Here is a 19,938-nt window from a genome sequence, read left to right on the forward strand (position 1 = left end):
TATCTATCAGAAACATTTTTTTTAATGACAAACTAATATATTTTGACAGAATATGATATGATTTGACAGAAATACATAACATGTCAAGGCATACAACTTGATTTTGTGATCATCTGGAAGGTTGTGTTTGGTCTTAAATCTGGATCAAATCGAGATAGGATTGGTTTGACATGACCATGTAAACACAACACAGACCTGATGCAGAGTTCTCTGGTTTAAAAAAAAAAAAAGAGAAAAATTGACAGTTGTAGCCATGAAATTACTCATGGAAAAAGAAAAAAAACAACCCAAAAATAAATTATACAGGCCTTGGTAGAGATATTAAAGTTCACTGGCGGCTTTCCGGTAGTTTCTAGCAAGGAAATACCTCTCGGCAGAGTCTTTGCGGCTTGCATGTGGCTTTAAACTCTGAACTCTCCCAAACTTGAGACTGAGTTTATCCTGGAGATGATGGGCCAGGGCACCGTCCCAGTATTTGCACAACAGCAAGCCCCTGGGCCGCAAAATTTTCTCGGCCAAGTCCAGCAGTGACGAGCACAATCCCACGAGCCTCTCGTGGTCCAGCTCCCGAAAGCCACTGGCGTTGGGTGCCATGTCGCTAAGGAGGACGTGAGCCTGGCCGCCAGGCAGGAGGTCAGGCAGCTTGGCGTGTGTGGCAGGGTCGGTGACGTCGTGGTTGGACAGAAAATGGGCGCCATCCAGAGGTGGTATGTTTAGGAGGTCAATGCCAACGACTGTACCCCGGGGTAATGTTGGATCTTCAGTTAAAACACATGAATGTTCATTCGTCTACTGTTAAGTGGCGATGGAATGAATGCACAGAATGAATGGACATGCCAATGTGTAATACTGATAGTTTGTTATTCTGTCCAAGCTATCCAGTTTTTCTAGTTGTGGATTTTCTTCAGGTCGTAACCTCTAACCCTTGTTCAGGTTAGGGTTTTTTTTTTTTTTTTTTTTTAATTGCCGAGGCTACTACAGTTCAGTTGTTGACGTCACTACGCTACGGAAGTCACGTCAAAACATTTTTTCTTCTTCTTAATTTGTTTGATTTTGCGTTATGTCGTTTGTAAAATATGTTTATTTATGTGTTTAAGTAATATAGCAATTTTATTTGTTTATATACAAGCACTCCGGTTTGTTGTTTAAATACATGTACTCACCGGTCCCCGCTGAGTTGACGCGGTGCACCGCCACCTGGCTCCAGGCTCCCGGCGCCGCCCCGCAGTCCACCACGCCGCATCCCGGAAGTAGGAAGCGGAACTTGTCGTCGACCTCCAGCAACTTGAAGGCGCTCCTGCAGCGGAAGTTTAAAACGTGCGAAGCTTTGACGTAAGGGTCCTTGGCCTGCCTTGCGAGCCACTTTTGTTCCGCGTTGCTTTTCTTCTTCGGGAGGCGACACGATGAATGAAAAAATCTCCGGTGTAGAAGACAAAACATGTTAGTTTTTTGGGCGATTGAACGGCCGGGGGGGCTAAACCGAAAGCGGAATTAACTGCGCACGCATTTCTTTGAATGGCGACCATAACTATATATGTCCCCTGAAACAATGCAATGATAGACTAGTTCCGCCCCAAAGTTTATTTCCTTTTGTGAACCACACTACTTGCCTACTTTACAAACTTTTGTTATACATCAAAAAATATCAAAAGTGTCTGTACATTTTCGATTAACGTCAGATAAAATTTTAATTTCGGAATTGTTTATGTGCAGGACCGCATTCCATTTGTATAGAGTGGGACGTATTTCGGAGTGATGCATTCCAACATGAGTCCGTTTATATGGCTGAAATTGAGTAGGTGTTGATTTTCAAGAACTGAAAATTCGTTTCGTTTGATATCATTCGTATCTTAAGACAGGGGGGATGCTGACTTCCAAGCTGCTGACTCTGGTTTTGGTGGTCGAGCCTGGCAGGGTGCTACTGGGCATGAAGAAGCGAGGATTTGGGGCTGGAAAGTGGAATGGGTTTGGAGGCAAAGTCCAGAGTGGAGAAACTGTCGAAGAAGGAGCAAGAAGGTACGCTTGTCTTTACAGTAATATCAGTAATATAAGTAACGTATAAAATTTTAACATGACAAAACATTGTGAAGCAAAACTTACCAGCGATAATTTAGCAACACCGGTAGACTGATGAAAAAACTAAACTCAGAAACATGTTTTATCCTCAAGCGAGTAGCTACTACATATATTAGTAATAAGTACGACTTAGTGAATCAGTTATAAAACATCCTGTCTATCTGTATTATACTGTCCTCTAGTGGTATAAGTGAGCACACCATAAGGATAAATCAGATTTCCATCATTTAAATTCGGAACAATGATTTGAGATACAAGCGTGGTCATATAACAGATTCAGACCTTTGTAAGGTTTGTTTGTTTTTTTCTCAGGGAACTCCTTGAGGAAAGTGGCCTCACAGTCGACACGCTGGAGAAAGTGGGAAACATACAATTTGACATGGTCACCGACAAGCAGTTGCTCGACGTCCATATTTTTAGAGCCGACTCGTACAATGGAGAACCAATAGAAACGGAAGGTAAATTTTCCACAACACAAATTTAACGAAGCACTTGATTGTAAACTGGATTCAAACATTGGCTTTCTCCTGCTGTAGAAATGAGGCCGCAGTGGTTCGACCGTGACAAAATCCCTTTCGACCAAATGTGGCCCGACGACAAATTGTGGTTCCCACTGCTGCTGCAAAAGAGGAAATTTGTAGGCTACTTTAAATTCGAAGGCCACGATGTCATCCTGAGTTACAAGTTGAATGAGGTGGATATGCTGTGAGATGGCGATGATGATGATATGAAGCTGTGTGGGAGGTGTCACATTCCTCAGTACCTGCTGTTCAGAGAAGATGCGGAGGTACTGATGTGAAAAATGTTGTTTGCCAGAAATTGCTCTTACTGGAGAGATATGTTAATATTGTTTTTTTAAAAAAAAAAAAAAAAGACTAAAATATCAGAGCTCATATACCGATGAGCATATTATCCGTCCAAAGGTTTTCTCAATTCAGTTAGAGATGACAAATGTGTTTATTCCGTAGGTTTATTTGGCGCCTTGTGGTGACATCATGTATGTTGAATGGATGGTCTTAATTTCTGCAGATTACTGTATACCTTTGTCATACTGTGGAGAAGAGTTTTGACGCCATGTTGTGGCAGCCACAAGTCATATTTTTTGTGCTCATAACCTGAAGCCGATGTCGAGCCATAATTCCGTCCTCAGACAGCATGAAAATATGGCAGCTAACGGTTCTTAGCATACTACCAAAAGTATAATACTGCTCCATAGTAATGATGGGTCGGCATCTAAGTGCAATAAAAATTGAAGTTCTAAAATTGAAAAACACAAAATAAGCATTTTTCATTCGTTTTATTGTTCAGCACAGCAAAAATATCAACAGAATCATCAGTCATCTTCTGAGTTAATTTCTTCCTATCACATGCCACCAAAAATTGTTTGTGCATTATTGTTTGTAAACTGTGCAAATCAGACCAAGTGTTCCTTTTCTACAAAGTGTCATTTTTAAGAATAAATCTGTTTTGAAACTGAAAGCACCTGATTGATCAGATTCCTATGCTACATATTGCAGACCTGCAGCGTGATGTAGTGTCATTCAAGAAAGCTCAACTCGTGTTGTCACATGATTGAGTATAGGCACTTTGAATTCACGTATAGACCAAAACACATTGGAAGTCGTCATGTTGACAATTAAACAACTGCTTAAAACAAGACGGCAAAATAGGAAGCACATAGATAAAGACGTGTATCATCTGTTTCAAACCTGAACTCCGGGAGTAAAAATGAACAGTATCTCCAGGGTTTAAATAAAACACTTATTTTTTTTCCCCTGCTCTCTTAATTCCCAATAACTTAAAAAAAATGGAATGTCCGCTGTGCTAGCTGGTCCCTTACAGCCTGGAGAATTTCCCTCCGAGTTGGCAGTAAAAGTTCATTTGGGCATTTGAGCATTAGCAGACAGCCAAAAGGTCAAACCTAATAAATCCAAAACAGTAAGTGATAAGAAAAGCCACTTGCATTAAACGTAATGTGCACTGTGCAGTAGGAAAGCATCCCCCATCCCCACCACTTTCTTGGCGTGAAAATTTACTAGAGGGCAGGTTTCAAGCCGTTGCTTTCACTGAAGAGACAGCCGAGCTTTGGCTGGAGTTCGTTCCACACCGCGCCCATCTGGAAAGAGAGGCACATCTTATTTCTCAATCAATATTTATGAAGCTTAAAAATTATAATTAAAAAAAATAAATAAATCGGTCAGTGGAGCTCAGTTAAAACAACCCAGGCTAAATGTATCTCTTCGCCATGACAAATATCATTTCAATAACATATCAAACCAGACACTGTTAGGGATTTCCAAACAAGATACTGATATCGGCTATAAGTCTGATGTCACCCCACCCCAAGATGTAAAATTTAGACCGTTTTTCATTAAAAAAAGAATAAATTATTATGAATTTAAAAAACTTGCAAATAAATGTCTTCTTAATGACCAAAAGTATATATTAAATATAACTGTAGGTCTAGTTATCATTGAATTATATTACATGGGGGGTGGCACTCCTCCGAAGGCTGCCATATCTGTTATAGCTACGGGCAATGGTAAATACAGCACCTGATGCACCTTCTGCTGTCCATAATGAAAAACAGTCTAAATCTTACACATTGTCCCTTTAAAAAAATAATAATAATAATGATAAATCTTTGGTATAAGCACAATCAATAATTCAAACAATATACTGAAAGAAATATGCCAAACATACTGAAGTAAATAAGAATTGTTATTTTGCATAAGGCCATAAATTTTAAATTGACATTTTGACTTTAAGAGTTCTTTAATTAATTTTGTATTTTATTCAAGTGCAGTACACGACCATGTTTTGAGGTTTATTTTATGTGACCCAAATGTTTGTTGCTGACTATGGTTCATTGGTTGAATAAATGCATGTATAATTCCTGCTGACATCATATCACATGTGTCAAAGTGCCGGCCAGCAAGAAGGTTTTCTATAGCCCCCGGGATAATATTGATTTATTATTAGAACCAGCCCGCAGGCCTACTTCAAAGAGTGTTCTCATCTGAAACATTGGATTCATATCAGAAGTGAAAAAGTTTCATCCGGGCATCCCTAATTACTGTATATTTACTGTATACATTTCCATTCCAACAGGGTTTTGGCGCCGCCTTGTGGCGTTTTGGGGATTTCCAGAGAGCACGCAATAATGTAATAAGGTGATTCATATTTAAATGTCATGATAAGCAGCTATACGAAATGGAAGGATGAATATGTCAATACTGAACAACAATAACGCAGGAGCTGACTACAGATGTATTAAAAATAAAAAACATTATGAACAAATAACCAAATATTACCTCTCTGTGTCCTTGAACTTGGGAATTGACAAACGCTCCCAGGATGTGGGACGTAATGGGCAGGTAGGTGAAGATGAGCTGCGTCTCTTGGTGGAGGCAGAACAGTGAAAAATAGTTGCGCAACTCCATGATCTGTATGGCATTCTCTTGCTAGGAATAGATCCAAAGTCCAAGAATAGAAAAAAACGTGAGCATCCTTTCTCAGCATTTCTCATTGAGTAAGTCTTACCTGAATAATCCTGGATTCCAGCTGTTCCACGGACGCTTGCTCTTTGTTGTTCACAGCGGTGCTCATCATCTGCCTCTTCATCATGCCGTACTTGTGTAACGCCCGCTGATGCTCGTGGAGCACGCCCTTCTCGTGGCGCTCGCACAGATCCTGGAGAGGAAGTGTGACGATTCTGTTTCTTACTTAAACCTCCGCGACACAAGAGGCACTCACTCTGTACGACTGCAGCAAATCCAGGAAAAGATTCAATCGTTCCACAACATCATCTTCTTCCCGTCTTCCCTAAGGACGGTAAGCACAACCACTTTTACTTCCCACTGCCGCTTTCGAGATTGGCGACGCGTTGTACCTGCTGAGCCGCTTTGTCCGAGAGCACGGCAAACTCCACCGATAGACTTTTGAGAGACTGAGACAGGCGGCTCCATGTACTCTGTGACGAGGCCAACGACGGAAGGGACGAAGTGTCCGAGCTCAGCGTGCTGTGGATGAAATAGCTTCAATTCATGCATGTTGTAATTCCCGGGTATTCAGTCGTGTAATATACCCTGCAAAAAGTCCATTTTGAGAACATAAGAGTCTTAGAATAAGAAATACATTCTTATTTTTGGACTAAAAAGGAAAAAATAGCTTGCATAACAATAAAAATCTTATAAAATAGTCATACTTCAAAAAAGGTAAGATTTCCTTGCTCATAACATTCTTATTTTTTTTTCCCATAACATAATAAAAAGGACAATTTTGAAGTATCATCAGCTTAAAAGCAAGGTCATTTTCTCAAGGAAATGATAACAAAAAAATTTTTATTATAAGAACGGACTTACTCATAAGCATTGTTTTAAACTTTTTTCCTACTCTATAAATTACACATTAGAATTATGTTTTCTTAAATCTTAAAATTTAAATTACAGTTTTACTTGGGTGTGTAATTTGCAACTGTGAAGTTATTCTCAGGTACAGCAAGTGGCAAAATGGCCGCCTTGAGATGGATAAAATCTGGTTGATTTTGCTGTTTAATTTATATCACACAAATAATATAGATCAAAAAACCATGTTTAAACTAGTTGGGGCCATATGGGAGCCATATTTGTATTTTTTTTACTTAATAGAGAAGATGAAAAGTTAGCTAAATGAGCTTGAATCTTCTTTAATTAGCACTGGTATCTTGACCTTGCATTGCTATCCACACTTGCAGTTGATGTCCATAGAAAAACAGTAAAACTAAAAAAAACATAGCTCATCTGGCAAAATCTGTTAGCTTCATGCTAACATAATAGAAGACGTTGAAGAGGTGCTGACGTGTAGCAATGCTACAGTATAAAGTTTTTAATGACTTAAAAGTCAGTCAATTCCTTTTGACTGAGACATTTATACTGTATGTTTTTTTCTGAGTGCTCATGGATGGATGAATGGATGCATGCATGGATGGTAAGAAAGAAAAGCAACCGAGCCTCTAGAATGACACTCATGTACTAACAAAATACCTGAGCTCCCTGCCAAACATGAGGAGGTCACTGGCGTTCCCTTTGGACCGCTCAGCGATCCTCTCAGCTTGTTCGCGCAGCTTGCAGAAGCTGTTGTGAATGCCCTTGATCAGCTCTCTGCTCATAGAGAATTGGGCTTGGATATTGGTGGGGAGGTGTTCCTGGGCAAACGGACCAAATATCCTATCAGCAATTCTCTGGTATGACTGAGAGTAGCAAAGTTACTTTTTTTGCAGAAAAAACAAACCTTTGCCGTAGTCGCGATTCTGTTCGTCATGAACTCGTCGCCTGTTTTCTTATAAACCTCACGCAGCTTAATCTGGACATCCTGTTTACAAAGTGGGTTTTGGTTGGAAAGGGGAGGAGGGGGCGCAAGGAACAATGAATTACTGGAAGTTTCCATGGCGATATCACTCCTTGCTTTGCGGAGCCAGCAAGTTCGGAGAAAGGAAAAGACATACAGAGCCCCCGAAGGTGAAGAAGGTCTTGACCAGCTCATCTTCTGGGAAGAAAGGGTGCTGCACCACCAAGTTGAGGAATCTTCCCAGCGCCCGCCTCCGGGCCTCGATGAAGTCCCGCTCAGAAATCGACATCAGAACTGTGGCAAAAGTCTCGGTTATATCACAAGTATCAGCAAGTCATACCAAGCGCTCGCAACGGCTATGAAAAGGAAATGGGTTCCATCGCAATCAAACTGTCAAGATCTACATCCTGTTTCTTCGGAAGTGTGTGGAGGTTGGCACACCATACCTCCTTTTAACATTCTTTTGGGCGGAAGCGAAGGCACAATTCTGTAAGCGAATCGCTGAAGCAGGATCTCGTGGAAGACGTCAAAGTCACTGTAGCGGCGATAAACTGACACTTTGTAACGCTGGAGGAAAAGAACGCAAATAAATATTCAGTCAGTGTGATTGTGGTCAAATTAATTTCAGTGGTAATAAAGTGAAGGCAAATTGAAAATGATAACACTAGTACCAGGACTTCAATGGCAGTATAGTGCAGAAGTTTAATGCCATCGCAATTACATACTGTCGAGAGATGTTCGATACTATTTTTTATATACCGATACAAGCCAATTACTTAACTCGCGGAGTCATCGATACCAAGTACAGATACCACTAATGCTTTCGGTACACAAAATTTCCCCCAAAAAACAATGCCATCATTCTAAAGACCTTTATATTTTAATGAATACTTTTTACTTAAAATCTCAAAAATGAATGCCATTTTTTCTTTTCTAATTCTAATTTGTCATTTCTCCTTTGTGATTTTAAAACTGCTCCATGAACAATCACATTAAGAAATCTAGACTGTAAAAGGAAACGTCAACACAAATATTTTCTTTACAACAACATTCTACGCAGTCCCACTAGTCTAAACAGTATTCTGATTAATATTGCATTTTTGGAAAATTAAGTAGAAAAATCAGTCATTTTGCCACTTGCTGTCAACTGACAATGACGACATAGTTGCTCAGGAAATAATATCAGTGATTGCTCCAGACTTTGGCACAGAATGAGAAAAAAAGATAACTCAATTCTATTCCCTGTGGAAGTTGAACTCTGTTAACTATTTGCGCGCTAATATTTTCGCTAAATCCAAGATTTTTTGCAAGTTAGAAGCTTTGCATAAAATAGTTGTTGAAAAAAAAGTGATTCATGATGATTAAATATAGCATTTTATGTGCTTTACAACACGTGTAAAAAGTTACAATAATCTAAAGCTATCAACCATTTGGCCGATTACTTTGATAACAAACTCTGCATAGAATAGTTGTTGAAAAATGAGATTAATTTGCATAGAATAGTTGTTGGAAAATGTGATTAATCGTGATTAAATATGGAAAATTTTGCGGTTTAAGACAATTTTAATCACTTAACAGAACTAGTAAAGTTAAAATAATCTGATAATATCGACCATTTGGCCGATTAGTTTATAACAAGCTTTGTATGAAAGTCATTGAAAAATGCGATTAACCATGATTAAATATGGAAAAATGTTGCTGTTGAGACTATTTTAATCTACTGACAAGACTAGTAAAAAATTAAAATATTCTGAAAATATTGATCATTTGGACAATTATTTTTGCGAGCTTTGCTTTAGTTGTTAAAAAAATGCAATTATTCATAAATAAATATGGGAAAACTTAGCAATCTCGAAAGACTGGTAAAAAGCTAAAATCTGAAAATATTGACCATCCATTTGGTTGATAATGTTTCATATATATCACTTATGATGCTATTGAACATTTTGAGTGGTCGAAAGTATAAAGACATTCATAAATGGTTTTGTTATGACACCTCAAAAGCAGTGCGATTTTTTTTGTATTAGAAAAGAAAGCATACTATGTTTTTCACAATCCAAGGGTTACAAGAATGATTGGTTGTAGTCCTACTGGCTTCCCTACCATGGAGGTGACCTGGTACTCCACGTGCTTGAGGAACAGGCCTTTCTTCTCCGGTATGAGCTCCACCCTGATCTGATCCCTGTTCAACAGCCTGTCCAGGTTCAGGGACAGCATCAGCACGTCCTGCTGAGCCGGCTGCATCCTCAGCGCGCGCAACTCGCTCGGCTCCCCCAGCTGAGGCTTCGGAAACTCTGAAACGCACACAGCCGCCCCCTGACTTCTAATATTTACACAAGATTGTAGTACCCGCTACTGCTGGGCTGTCGTGAAGCAAAGCCTCAGTTTGCAAAGCGGCTATCTCATCTTTACGAACAGAATACGTGCCGATGGAACGCTTCTTTCACCATGCGTTCCGATATGGCTAAGAAGTGAATGTAATCTTCTGGGACAAATGCAGAAAAATTGCTCTTGTGCACAGGGGAGGTTTCGTGCAGTTGGCCGCTACACAGCCACACCTGGAATAACAGAAAGGGCCTTAAATAATACCGCAAAGAACTTGACGCACGCCTGCCAAATGGCTACCTACACTTTATAAAAACCAAACACTTCCCGCATCATCTTGCCACCATGTGTGTAGTGGAAAAGTGCATCACTTAACAGCAATGTTTGAACTGTGCAAAAAATATAGTAAGTGTAAACATGGCTCTTGTGGAATTAACAGCTTTTTATAATGGAGAACTGTAGGATTTTAAAATAATAGCTTGTGCAACCCGATCCAAACGAATACTGTAAAAAATGAAAGCAAAAGTTACTTCAACACAACAAAAGTCGAAAGGTGAGCAATGTTCTAACTACATTTCTCTTTGTTGGTCTATATAAATCAGTGCCGTCACATTAAATGTTACACAAGTATAGTGAAAAAATTCAGTTGTATTTTACTTTTTGCTATGTATTATGCATCCAATCTTTAACATTGTTTGTTTTTAACTTTTGCAGTACCATTTTAATGTAATTATGCGAACAAAGCTTTAATCTTCATTGATCTATGTTGTTTTATCATATTTAATCAGAATGTTCAAACTGGGCACAATATTAATGTGCCTTACTATAATTCATTAAATAATTCATTAATATCACACTATTAAGACATACCTGGCAATGAATGTCTGTCTGGATTCTTAAAAAACATGCGTTTTCAATATACACTAAAATTTTTGAAACATTCTCTTATGCTTTGGAGAAGATTTTTCAATGTCTTTATTCTTAAAAGTCTTGAAAATACATGCTTGGGACTGAATGATATTTAAACATAAACTAAAAGTCCAAGGTTTAGAAACACTTTTGCTATTGGAAGGAGTGGTGTTTTGAATGATGGTTTTAAATATGCACTAGTTAAAAGTCACTAAGTCAAAACTACTGCAATACTTTCATATCCTATTAAATGAAGAAGTATTTTACAATGTCTGGTTTCTAAAAAGTCATTAAAAACGTCCTTGGCATTGGTGAATTTTAAATATATATTTAGAGTCAAAACTTTTGAAACACTTGTTTTCCTTATCAGATTGAGAATTTTTTTCAAATGTCTGAATTCTTGGAAATGACAAAAAGCTGACCATGGGATTGAGTTTTAAATATACATTAACATTCAAAAGTTTTGAAATACTTTCTTATGCTATTAAATGGAGAAATGTATTGAAACTTCATTAGTAGTGTACTTTTTAGGAATAAAACCTCTTTCGTTTTTGATAAACACTTTGGACTACAGTGCATTTTTTATTTTATTTTTTTAATGACAGGGTTATTTGGTGTATAATGTTTGTCTTAGGAGTGATGACAGTTTCAACTCCCAAGTTTTGTTTTGACACCAGCAATCATGCAAGACATTTCTCACACACTTATCTACCTTGTGTGTAGTTTTCCAGAACTTTGGGACTGGGCTGCTTTCCTTGCTGGGCGACGGCAATTAAAGTGAGCGCTTTGTAGAACGACAGCTTGTTCAGGGATCCGTTGCCGGCCGCGTCGACATGTTCAGCAATCTGAAGTGGAGGGGGAGGGGGGTGTCAAACAAAAACGGTCAGCGCTCCGTGAGAGGGCCAATCTAAATGCAACTGTGGTTTGCATTCCTGGTGTGCAGGAAAGTGAATGCAACGCCACAAAGATTCTGTAATGCTGCAAAGATAAATGCGCCACTAAAGTTTGAATCTGATGTCTTGTATTTACAACATAGAGTGGATATAAAAAGTCTACACACCCCTGTTCAAACGTTGGTTTAGCTTTCATTCTGATCAAACACATTATCCAACTGATTACCTGGTTAGTGACAGTGTTTCATAAGGATAAGGTAACTCTTTTATGACAAGCCATCACAAACAAACCTGTGACATCACTTTTCATCATTTCAATCAAACAGATCATTTTGGAAATAACATTTCCCACCTTTTCTGTTCTTCCTCGAAGGTTTATGAGTCTTATATTAATTTTCTTGACATAGAAATAGGTGTCACAGGCTTCTGTTTTACACTTGCTGCCTTTTCTTATTAGTTTAAGTCTTGTGAATTTTCTAGAGTAAGTGCAATATCCCAACACACTAAACATGTTTGTTTTGGGTACTGTATCATCGCTGTGTTTATCAAAATGTGCTTTCTTGCTCTAAGTAATTATGTGAGATTTACAAATTCAATTATTTATCATGGATTGTCTCTTTTTATTGAACACAGTTTATCTAAATCATTTTCAAGTACGACAGTAAAATGGTAACTTTACTTTTTACAGGGTTTATAGGGGTTACAGGTTAGTCTGAAACAGCAAAAAATAACATCAAGTGCATCAAAGTGCCAGAAATAAATCTGGAAAAAAAAAGTCAATCTTATTTAAACTACAAATATTTTTAACCTGCTGAATTGGGAAAAAAAAAAAAAAATCAATAAATAATAAATAAAAACTGATCTGGAGCATTAACACGGGAGCACCAATATCTTGGAACATTTTAACCTGAAGAAAGTTTTCTAATGATGATATATAATATAATATAATATAATATAATATAATATAATATAATATAATATAATATAATATAATATAATATAATATAATATAATATATATATTTTTTTTTTTTTTAAGTTCTTAACTCCGCCACAGATTGGCATTGAGGGTGCCATTGAAACCACCTGGTGTTGTGGATGTGCAATTATACATTACACATGCAAAAGCAAAGAATGTTACCCAGGATCATTCACGGCCCCAAGACAGCCCACCCCACTATTTCTGATGGATTACAGCAAATCTTCATTTACAAGAATAAAATGAAAGTCAGAACCTAACAAAACCTACACCGATAAGCCGTAACAAAAACAATGATGTCACACTTTTTGTTGCATATAATATTCATTAAAGAGCATCTCACCTGTGCTTGAACCGCCTTGGATAACTTTGTGCTCTCAAGCAACCTTTGAAACACTTCAACCTTAACCTTCTCATCTTTCTGGCAACTAACAGCCTCATACACCTCTCTGTAATAGGCAGGAACTGAGCCTGGAAAGGAAGAACGATGGTTAGATATTGAAGTGAAAAAAAAAATACAGAAAATAGCAAAATGGCAGCTCTTTGCTTAATTCATACTCCACAAATGTAATATTAATCTGAATGCCGTGTGTCGACAAATGAAGCCACTAAAAAGATATTGTGAGGAAAACTTTTGATTTGATGACAGGTGGGCTGGAGCCTACCCAGTTGGACTAGTCGCCAGCCAATCAAAGGGCACACAGACTATCACATTCACACAATGGGCAATTTAGCCTTCAGTAAACCTGACAAGCGTGATTTCGGAATGTGAGAGGAAGCCGGCATATCCGGAGAAAGCCCAGGCTACAACATGCAAATGCAGGCCGGAGCCAGATTCGAACCCAGAACTCAGTCCTGAGAGGCTGATGTGCCATTCCATCACTACGTTTCCACTATCTGCCCCATCATCAAAAATCATATCACTTGCTTCTCATGTGACGGTTATGACTTAGTTTATGATCAACCCTTACGTGTCAGCTCCCTTCACATTGTTTGACTTTTAATTAGACACATAAAGTGTGAACCGTTAGTATTCTTCCCCCAAAACAAAATAGCGTCAAACATCAATTTCGATCCTTGCATTGGACTTACGAGTGTAATTTTCGTCTGGCTGTAGTAGTGCATCAAGTGAATGTCAACTTTTAGGAAAATTGCATCAAAACTTCGTCGGTTTTACACGACTTTTGAAAGCAACATGCAGGTGGGGGGAAAAAATACAAGTTGAAAACACCGAGTTCTCGTCGCGACTTCCACCGAGTAAGCACACGCCAAGAATATCTCTAATGTAATTTCACGCTTCCTCTACACACGGTTTTATGCGATTGCGATTATCGATTGCAAAATATCGTCCAAAAGAATGATGTGAATGAGAAGTGCACAAACTGTACCTTCATTGATCTCTTCAGCCATGGCTCGGACTGTCATGTGAGCGCAAGAGCACCTCCATGTGATTTCCTGCAGAAGCGAAAAAACAAGTCATTTATTTCTTAAAGTTGTAGGAGGCTGCTTCTGGTATAAAGTCCACATGAGTAATTGACCACTGTAAAATGTCAGGTTTCCAGGTTTAACATGATAAGCGTTTTATGGCGTTTTTTTTTTACGTATGGAATTTTTCACTGTACGCTATAAAAAGCGCATAACTTATTAGCTGCTTTTAAAAAAATCAACTCACAAGAAGTGTCTATAGTTCTCAATTCAAGACTGCCCATCAGTATGACTGAATCTACGCAGACGTAAAGAAAACATGGTTTTGTTGGCCAAGATAATATATATACAGTAGCCTATCTATATTTAGAGATCATTAAATCAGATCATTTAAAAAACTAATGCATTCATTGTGTTTTCCATGAAAACCCTTGGGTAAAATGGGAAAAGAGTCCAGAAAAATTATAATCTATATTTAAAAAAAATATTGACAAAATCTGCGAATATGCCAAGTTGCGTGCTTAGCTGGAAATATGCCCCGTTTTAAATAGTCAACAGTAGATGACAGACATGCGGATTTGGAATGATTATGCAGAACAAATACATTAACTCAATAAAATTACAATTTTGAGTGATTTGATTTGTTTAAAACATTTCACAAAACGAGTTTTTGCACTCAATGTTGTTGGTTTGCTGTTGATCGTTTTCGTGTCGTTTTGAATGGTTCTTTTTTCCGGCAGTTGCCATTTCTCCGAAGGTTCATGAATCTGTCATCACCCGCAATACAATAGATAACCACTCAGTGGCGCTATTGGGTCATCTGTGCTGGATTGAAAATGGGAGGAGGGGTAAAGACGGATGTGATCCAGCCCGGCTCGTGAGGATTTGTCAGCTGGCGGAGTGTCGTCAACAGCCGCTGCTTTTGCGCAAGACTCCAGTCCGGATGTATAGAAGCTCCGCTCGTTCGCTATTAAAGGCGAACCCGCGGCGCTGGAAGTGAAAAATTTGCGAGAGACGAACCGTGGAGACTGCTCACTTTGGCTCCACGACGCAGGATGTAAACAAAAAACGGTGCAAGATGACGAGAGGAACAAAAGGGACTTGTCGCCTTCAACTAACCAGCAGCTAAATCGGCTAACATTTGCCGACGTCACAGAGAATATATTGACACTGGGTAACGTACACTTCAAACGCCTATTTTGTGACGTCAAACAAATGCTGCTTTCGTGTGCGTGCCCGAGAAGCTTCAAAGTATAAAGTTGAATTAGTCGCTAGTGGTGACTAGCTTACTTACCAGGTGATGCTAGCAAGCTAGTTTTTAACTAGTCTACCATCCGTGAGAGAACAATAACCTATCACCAGTTGCTAAATTATGCATGCTCTGTCCGGGATGCCATTTTGAGAATGTTGTGGAAATAACTTGCAAGTAGTAGATGGTTAATTTGTCTTTTTGAACGTCATTTGTGATGGGTTTTTTTTTTTCAATATCTCAAATTCTCTCCCAACAGACTCTTCTGGAAAGACCCAGTTGCATCTTTTTTCATCTGAAGACGAACTGGATTGACTGTCGGTTGGCCATGGCTGCTGTGGTTGGTTACACGCCACCCTGGTGGGTCAACTTGATGCACCGACTTCCACATTTCAATTTGAAGTTCGAGCATACGAGCAGCGACTTCCGGCCAGATGATTGGACGTATCAACAGGTAAGATTCCAAAATCAACCACTTAGCGTTTGGTAGATTATGGACGGACTCAGGATTACTAGGATCCTTTGACAACAAATGACATGTTTGCACCTGTTCTTCCGCTTCACCTTGTCACCATCTGCTGACCTATTTCCATCGCTTGGCCTAGTCCAACCTGGAGACCAGATGGTATTTTCTAATCCAGGCCACCAAAGCTATCCATCCTTGACTTGCGCGGGGGGTCTCCATGCCATTTTAATCTTAAACTTAGTGACAATGTACATTTTTATTGCGCAAAATCACTTTGGCACTACAATGTTGTAAAAGTCAACAAAAGTTTAGACTTAGGTAATAAGTCTTTGAAATCTCATGACAATGCTCATCACTACTTGATAGCAGATTATATGGTACACAATTATGAAAGAAAGATTATCAAAGTACACTGTTCTTTTGACACTTAGACTATGAAAACAGGATCACGCTCACCCGTCACCAAAGTGAGGATAAGTGGCACGGACGGACTTACTTTAAAAACCCCTTGTACAAGCTTACTGCTTTAAAGATATGTTGAGAAGGAATTGAGTTATATTGTATTTAAAACCACATTTTCCGTAGGTGATGTTGCACTAAAAAGTCCACAAAAAACTAGCGGCTATCTTGCTTTGGTGTTTGTTGAGCTCTATTCCTTCCTATTTGCTATTTCCTAACTAGACGTATTGTCTTCTGTTGTCCACAACCATACCCCCTCCTCCTCCTAAGCGATTCAGATCTCGATTTCAGTCTGTTCAGAACAGGAAAACACAAACTACCCTGAAATGCGTCATCATCTTATTGTCTTTATACTGACAACCATAAAATAATCTCCAGAGGCACACTAAAGAGTACACTCAAGCTTTTGTTTCACTGTTCACACATTTGTCAGTTCCAAACGGAAGTTGTGTTTATCATATTTTCCCAGAGTTGGCACATTTGTCTTTGTTTTCAACTCCCCAAGGTGTCATTAAATTTAAAATCACCAGGTTGCATCCTAAATGTTGTGATGAACACAGAGGTAACAAGTAAATTTGCTCTGCTACAATTTACTTGGAGTATTTTTTTAAATAACTACTTGGGATGGAGTGCTTTTTGCAACGTCTTGAGTATTTTTAAAAAGTAGAAACATTGGTTTTATTTTGTTGCATTGACCGCACAACATCTGTCGCGTCACGCAGAAGTACTTCTCTAAGTGACTCACTGAAGTAAGACATGGCACACTTGGTGGAAATCTCTTCCTGTTGAACTAATTGTTACTGTTGCATGAGTGCAAACAAAGGAAATTGAAGTCAATTTTTTGCCGCTGAATTTCCCTTAACACTTTTTTTGTTGTTGTTGAAATGATATAATTAGTCAGTGTTTGTCGTTGCATATTCCTTTATAATAGTGTATTTTTTACTTTATTTCGGATTGAAAAAGTCACCAGTTAGTACGCAAGTAGAGATTTGGGCCTATGTTTTTTTCAGGCCTGAAGCCAATTTTTAATAGTCAAGATAATTAGTGTTTAGATCCAATCTCATTTACAATAAAAGAGAAAACGGGCGGCTCGGTGGCGCCGTGAATAGCATGTCTGCCTCACAGGTATAGGGACCCGAGTTCAAATCCACCTCGCTCAGGGCTTCCTGTGTGGAGTTTGCATGTTCTCCCCTAGCCTGCGTGGGGTCTCTTTGGGCACTATGGCTTCCTCTTATCCTCCAAAAACCTGCCTGGCAGGTGTATTGCACATATTAAATTGTCGTTAGGTGTGATTGGGTGCGTGAATGGTTTGTTCGTCTTTATGTCCCCTGCAATTGGCTGGCAACCAGTTCAGGGTTTCCTCCACCTACTGTCCAAAGCCGGCTGGGATAGGTACCAGCAACCCTGCAACCCTTGTGAGGATAAGCGGCTTTAGAAAATGGATGGATGGAATAAAAGAGAATGTTGGCATCAAAATAAAAAGCAAAGTACTTGCGAACTCTGTGCCAATTGAATGCCTCCCTCATTTACCCATTGTTTCTCATTTTGGGGACTCCGTTCTTTTATTCATTAAGTAGGCGTATCCTTACTTACCCGAGTACAATTTTTGCCAACGATAGCCACCTTTGGTGAAGCATTTGTAAGAAATGGCCAGTGTGTCCATATATAGCATCCAATCACGCAACACCTTTGGTGAAGCATTTTTAAGAAATGGACAGTGTTTCCATATATAGTGTCCAATCACGCAACACAGGCATCGATTTGAACAACCGAAGTGAAACCACGAAATTATTTTTAGTATGTGGCAATAACCGCATGGCATTTTTGGAGCCGGGGGCTATTCCAGCACGCCGAGTGGTGTTTCGCTCCCAAACCCTTAGGTAGTCCATTACCCTCACATTGTCGATTTTAATGGGATCCATTATCGCTCCATTACTCTGTTCGCTATAGTCCATCCTATTACTGGGAGGTGTGGCGCTGCTCTGTCTGACTCTGGACCTGCTGTTCCTGCTCTTCTACTCCATTTGGCTGTGCTGCCGACGCAACAAAAACCCGGACCAACCCTCGGCCGACTGCTGCTGCACCGCCTGGTGCGTCATCATCGCAACGCTTGTGTGCAGGTGAGCGCAAGGCGGCATTTGCAACATCAAACAAAGCATTGAAGCACAACGCATATATTCACAGGACGTCAGTATTTTTGCTGGTGCCAATTCATTTTGGTCAAAGCGTGAGCCCGACCATCTGGACTTGTGTTGCTGAGCATTAGTTTCCTGTTTTCCCTCCATATGCTAATGGGCCGCTAGAGAGCCATCACAGCTGATTTGAAACCGCACAAAAAATTGCTGCAGGGCCCTGATGTGGACAGCCAAATGCATTACAATCATTCTGTCCTTGCATCCGGTTGCTCCAAACGGCGTGTTTTCTTTTATTTCTTTAAACTCATTCAAGCCCATGTTTTTTTGTTTGTTTGTTTGTTTTTTTAATACAAGCATTCAAATCCAGGTACTTATGTATGTGTGTGTGTATGTATATATATATATATATATATATATATATATATATATATATATATATTTTATTTTTTTTTTTCACATTTTTGCTGAAAGGAAGTTCTAAAAAAATGGCTTATACTTCACGATGTAAGTATTAAAAGTATTTAATTACTTAAGGTAATTAAGTACTAAAGCAATCAAAAACTAAATAAATCAATCTCTTTTGCTATGTAAGTTATAAAGTAATTGATTATTGCGTATAATAAGTACTATTGTAAGTATACAAGTACTAATGCAATAGAATTTATTACGTACTGGAATGCTAATGTATCCATTAATTTACTAAAGTATATTTTGAAAGTTTGCTGAAAGAAAGATCTAAAAATGGCTAGTACTTAGTGATTGAAGTGTTAAAGCAATCAATGACTTTTGGTAATTAAATACTAAAGTAATACATTACTTTAAAAGATCTCTCTAGCTCTCTAGGTAATTTAACACAACTGTACTTAGAGTAATTAATGTATTGATCCTTTCTTTAGGTTTTGTTTATTTCGATGAAATGTGTGTTTATATGTTCAATTATTTGTATAATTCAGTACTAAAGTAATGGATCATGTTATGTACTGAAGTACAGAAGTACTTATTATTGTAGATATTAAAGTAATCGAGCACTTCAGAAATACTAGCCATTTTTAGACCATCCTTTAGCCAACTATATACTGTGTGTGTGTGTGTGTATATATATATATATATATATATATATATATATATATATATATATATTGGGCTTGAATGAATTAAAAGTAAACAAGATGGACAAAAGAAGCATTTGTGCTTGCAAACATTTCACTTGTTACACACAGTTAGGAAAATGACTTGGAAAAAACAGCTTCCCTCTTTATTAGAAAAACTGCACATATTTTCCATACTTCCACCCTGTGTCTTTTTTTGTTTGTTTTGTAATGGCTTTTGTCCACCACTTTTCACGCAGCAGAGTGTGAAAGCAGGAGATTAATAGCCCAGGAAGAGGAAAAACACAACGATGCACTGTTGTGCAGCTTGAAGCGGTGCTCATATAATCACCCCACTTTATTAGAAAATGTGATGCTCTAGGTGGATGTCTGTAAAATATGTGGATTCGGATAATTGCAAGCTCCTCAAACTACTTCTGTGGTCATAGTTAGAAAATATGGAAGTAGAAGTAACATGTAAAGTCAAACTTATAGTGTCACTTTAAATGCTTTAATACACAGGACCAGTCAAATGTTGGTTAAAATCGTCAATGTTGGTATTTAATAGTTTAAAAAATGTCATCAATTTTAAAGTAATATAAAGTCA

General features: G+C 38.5%; 4 protein-coding genes across 7 annotated transcripts in view; 2 read left to right on the plus strand and 2 right to left on the minus strand.

Annotated features, from left to right (window-relative positions):
• On the minus strand, positions 1–1,518 carry mrm2 (mitochondrial rRNA methyltransferase 2). The gene is made up of 2 exons (XM_088436446.1): positions 1,164–1,518; positions 1–758 (listed from the first exon to the last, which is right to left on the minus strand). The coding sequence occupies exons 1-2, from the start codon at positions 1,438–1,440 to the stop codon at positions 322–324; spliced, it is 714 nt and encodes a 237-aa protein (XP_088292572.1). The 5' UTR covers positions 1,441–1,518; the 3' UTR covers positions 1–321.
• nudt1 (nudix (nucleoside diphosphate linked moiety X)-type motif 1) lies at positions 1,253–3,555 on the plus strand. 2 transcript variants are annotated; one of them, XM_088436449.1, is made up of 4 exons: positions 1,253–1,332; positions 1,860–2,016; positions 2,389–2,534; positions 2,613–3,555. In XM_088436449.1, the coding sequence occupies exons 2-4, from the start codon at positions 1,865–1,867 to the stop codon at positions 2,783–2,785; spliced, it is 471 nt and encodes a 156-aa protein (XP_088292575.1). In that variant the 5' UTR covers positions 1,253–1,332; positions 1,860–1,864; the 3' UTR covers positions 2,786–3,555. The 2 variants fall into 2 exon arrangements, with proteins under 2 accessions (XP_088292575.1, XP_088292573.1); XM_088436447.1 differs by having other exon boundaries at positions 1,258–1,332; positions 1,856–2,016.
• On the minus strand, positions 3,357–15,070 carry snx8a (sorting nexin 8a). Its single transcript, XM_088436445.1, has 14 exons — positions 14,955–15,070; positions 13,898–13,964; positions 12,853–12,980; positions 11,351–11,483; positions 9,508–9,698; positions 7,851–7,971; positions 7,562–7,698; positions 7,348–7,428; positions 7,101–7,261; positions 5,969–6,098; positions 5,833–5,901; positions 5,620–5,769; positions 5,391–5,540; positions 3,357–4,192 (listed from the first exon to the last, which is right to left on the minus strand). Exons 2-14 carry the CDS (start codon positions 13,932–13,934, stop codon positions 4,112–4,114), a joined length of 1,569 nt encoding a protein of 522 aa, XP_088292571.1. The 5' UTR covers positions 13,935–13,964; positions 14,955–15,070; the 3' UTR covers positions 3,357–4,111.
• ttyh3a (tweety family member 3a) overlaps positions 14,779–19,938 on the plus strand; it is an 18,325-nt gene continuing 13,165 nt past the window's right edge. For 2 of the 3 annotated variants that reach the window (XM_088436442.1, XM_088436444.1), the window contains exons 1-3: positions 14,779–15,108; positions 15,443–15,637; positions 18,059–18,228. In XM_088436442.1, the coding sequence (XP_088292568.1) occupies positions 15,512–15,637; positions 18,059–18,228 (296 nt within the window). In that variant the 5' untranslated portion in view covers positions 14,779–15,108; positions 15,443–15,511. Of the gene's footprint in view, positions 15,109–15,151; positions 15,232–15,442; positions 15,638–18,058; positions 18,229–19,938 lie in introns of those variants that run through there. The other variant, XM_088436443.1, reaches the window with a different exon arrangement.

This window comes from Hippichthys cyanospilos, chromosome 16 (assembly GCF_059441005.1).
Source record: "Hippichthys cyanospilos isolate Australia breed blue-spotted pipefish chromosome 16, RoL_Hcya_1.0, whole genome shotgun sequence".
NCBI lineage: Eukaryota > Metazoa > Chordata > Actinopteri > Syngnathiformes > Syngnathidae > Hippichthys > Hippichthys cyanospilos.

Excerpts from the sequence above, each read along its gene's own strand:
- mrm2 (XM_088436446.1), bottom strand. The coding sequence starts at position 1,440 with ATGTTTTGTCTTCTACACCGGAGATTTTTTCATTCATCGTGTCGCCTC. Across the intron at positions 759-1,163 it reads CGTCAACTCAGCGGGGACCG|ATCCAACATTACCCCGGGGT; the intron begins GTGAGTACATGT and ends TTTTAACTGAAG.
- nudt1 (XM_088436449.1), top strand. The coding sequence starts at position 1,865 with ATGCTGACTTCCAAGCTGCTGACTCTGGTTTTGGTGGTCGAGCCTGGC. Across the intron at positions 2,017-2,388 it reads GTCGAAGAAGGAGCAAGAAG|GGAACTCCTTGAGGAAAGTG; the intron begins GTACGCTTGTCT and ends TTTTTTTCTCAG. Across the intron at positions 2,535-2,612 it reads AGAACCAATAGAAACGGAAG|AAATGAGGCCGCAGTGGTTC; the intron begins GTAAATTTTCCA and ends CTCCTGCTGTAG.
- snx8a (XM_088436445.1), bottom strand. The coding sequence starts at position 13,934 with ATGACAGTCCGAGCCATGGCTGAAGAGATCAATGAAG. Across the intron at positions 6,099-7,100 it reads ATGTTTGGCAGGGAGCTCAG|CACGCTGAGCTCGGACACTT; the intron begins GTATTTTGTTAG and ends TTTCATCCACAG. Across the intron at positions 5,770-5,832 it reads ATTTGCTGCAGTCGTACAGA|GATCTGTGCGAGCGCCACGA; the intron begins GTGAGTGCCTCT and ends CTTCCTCTCCAG.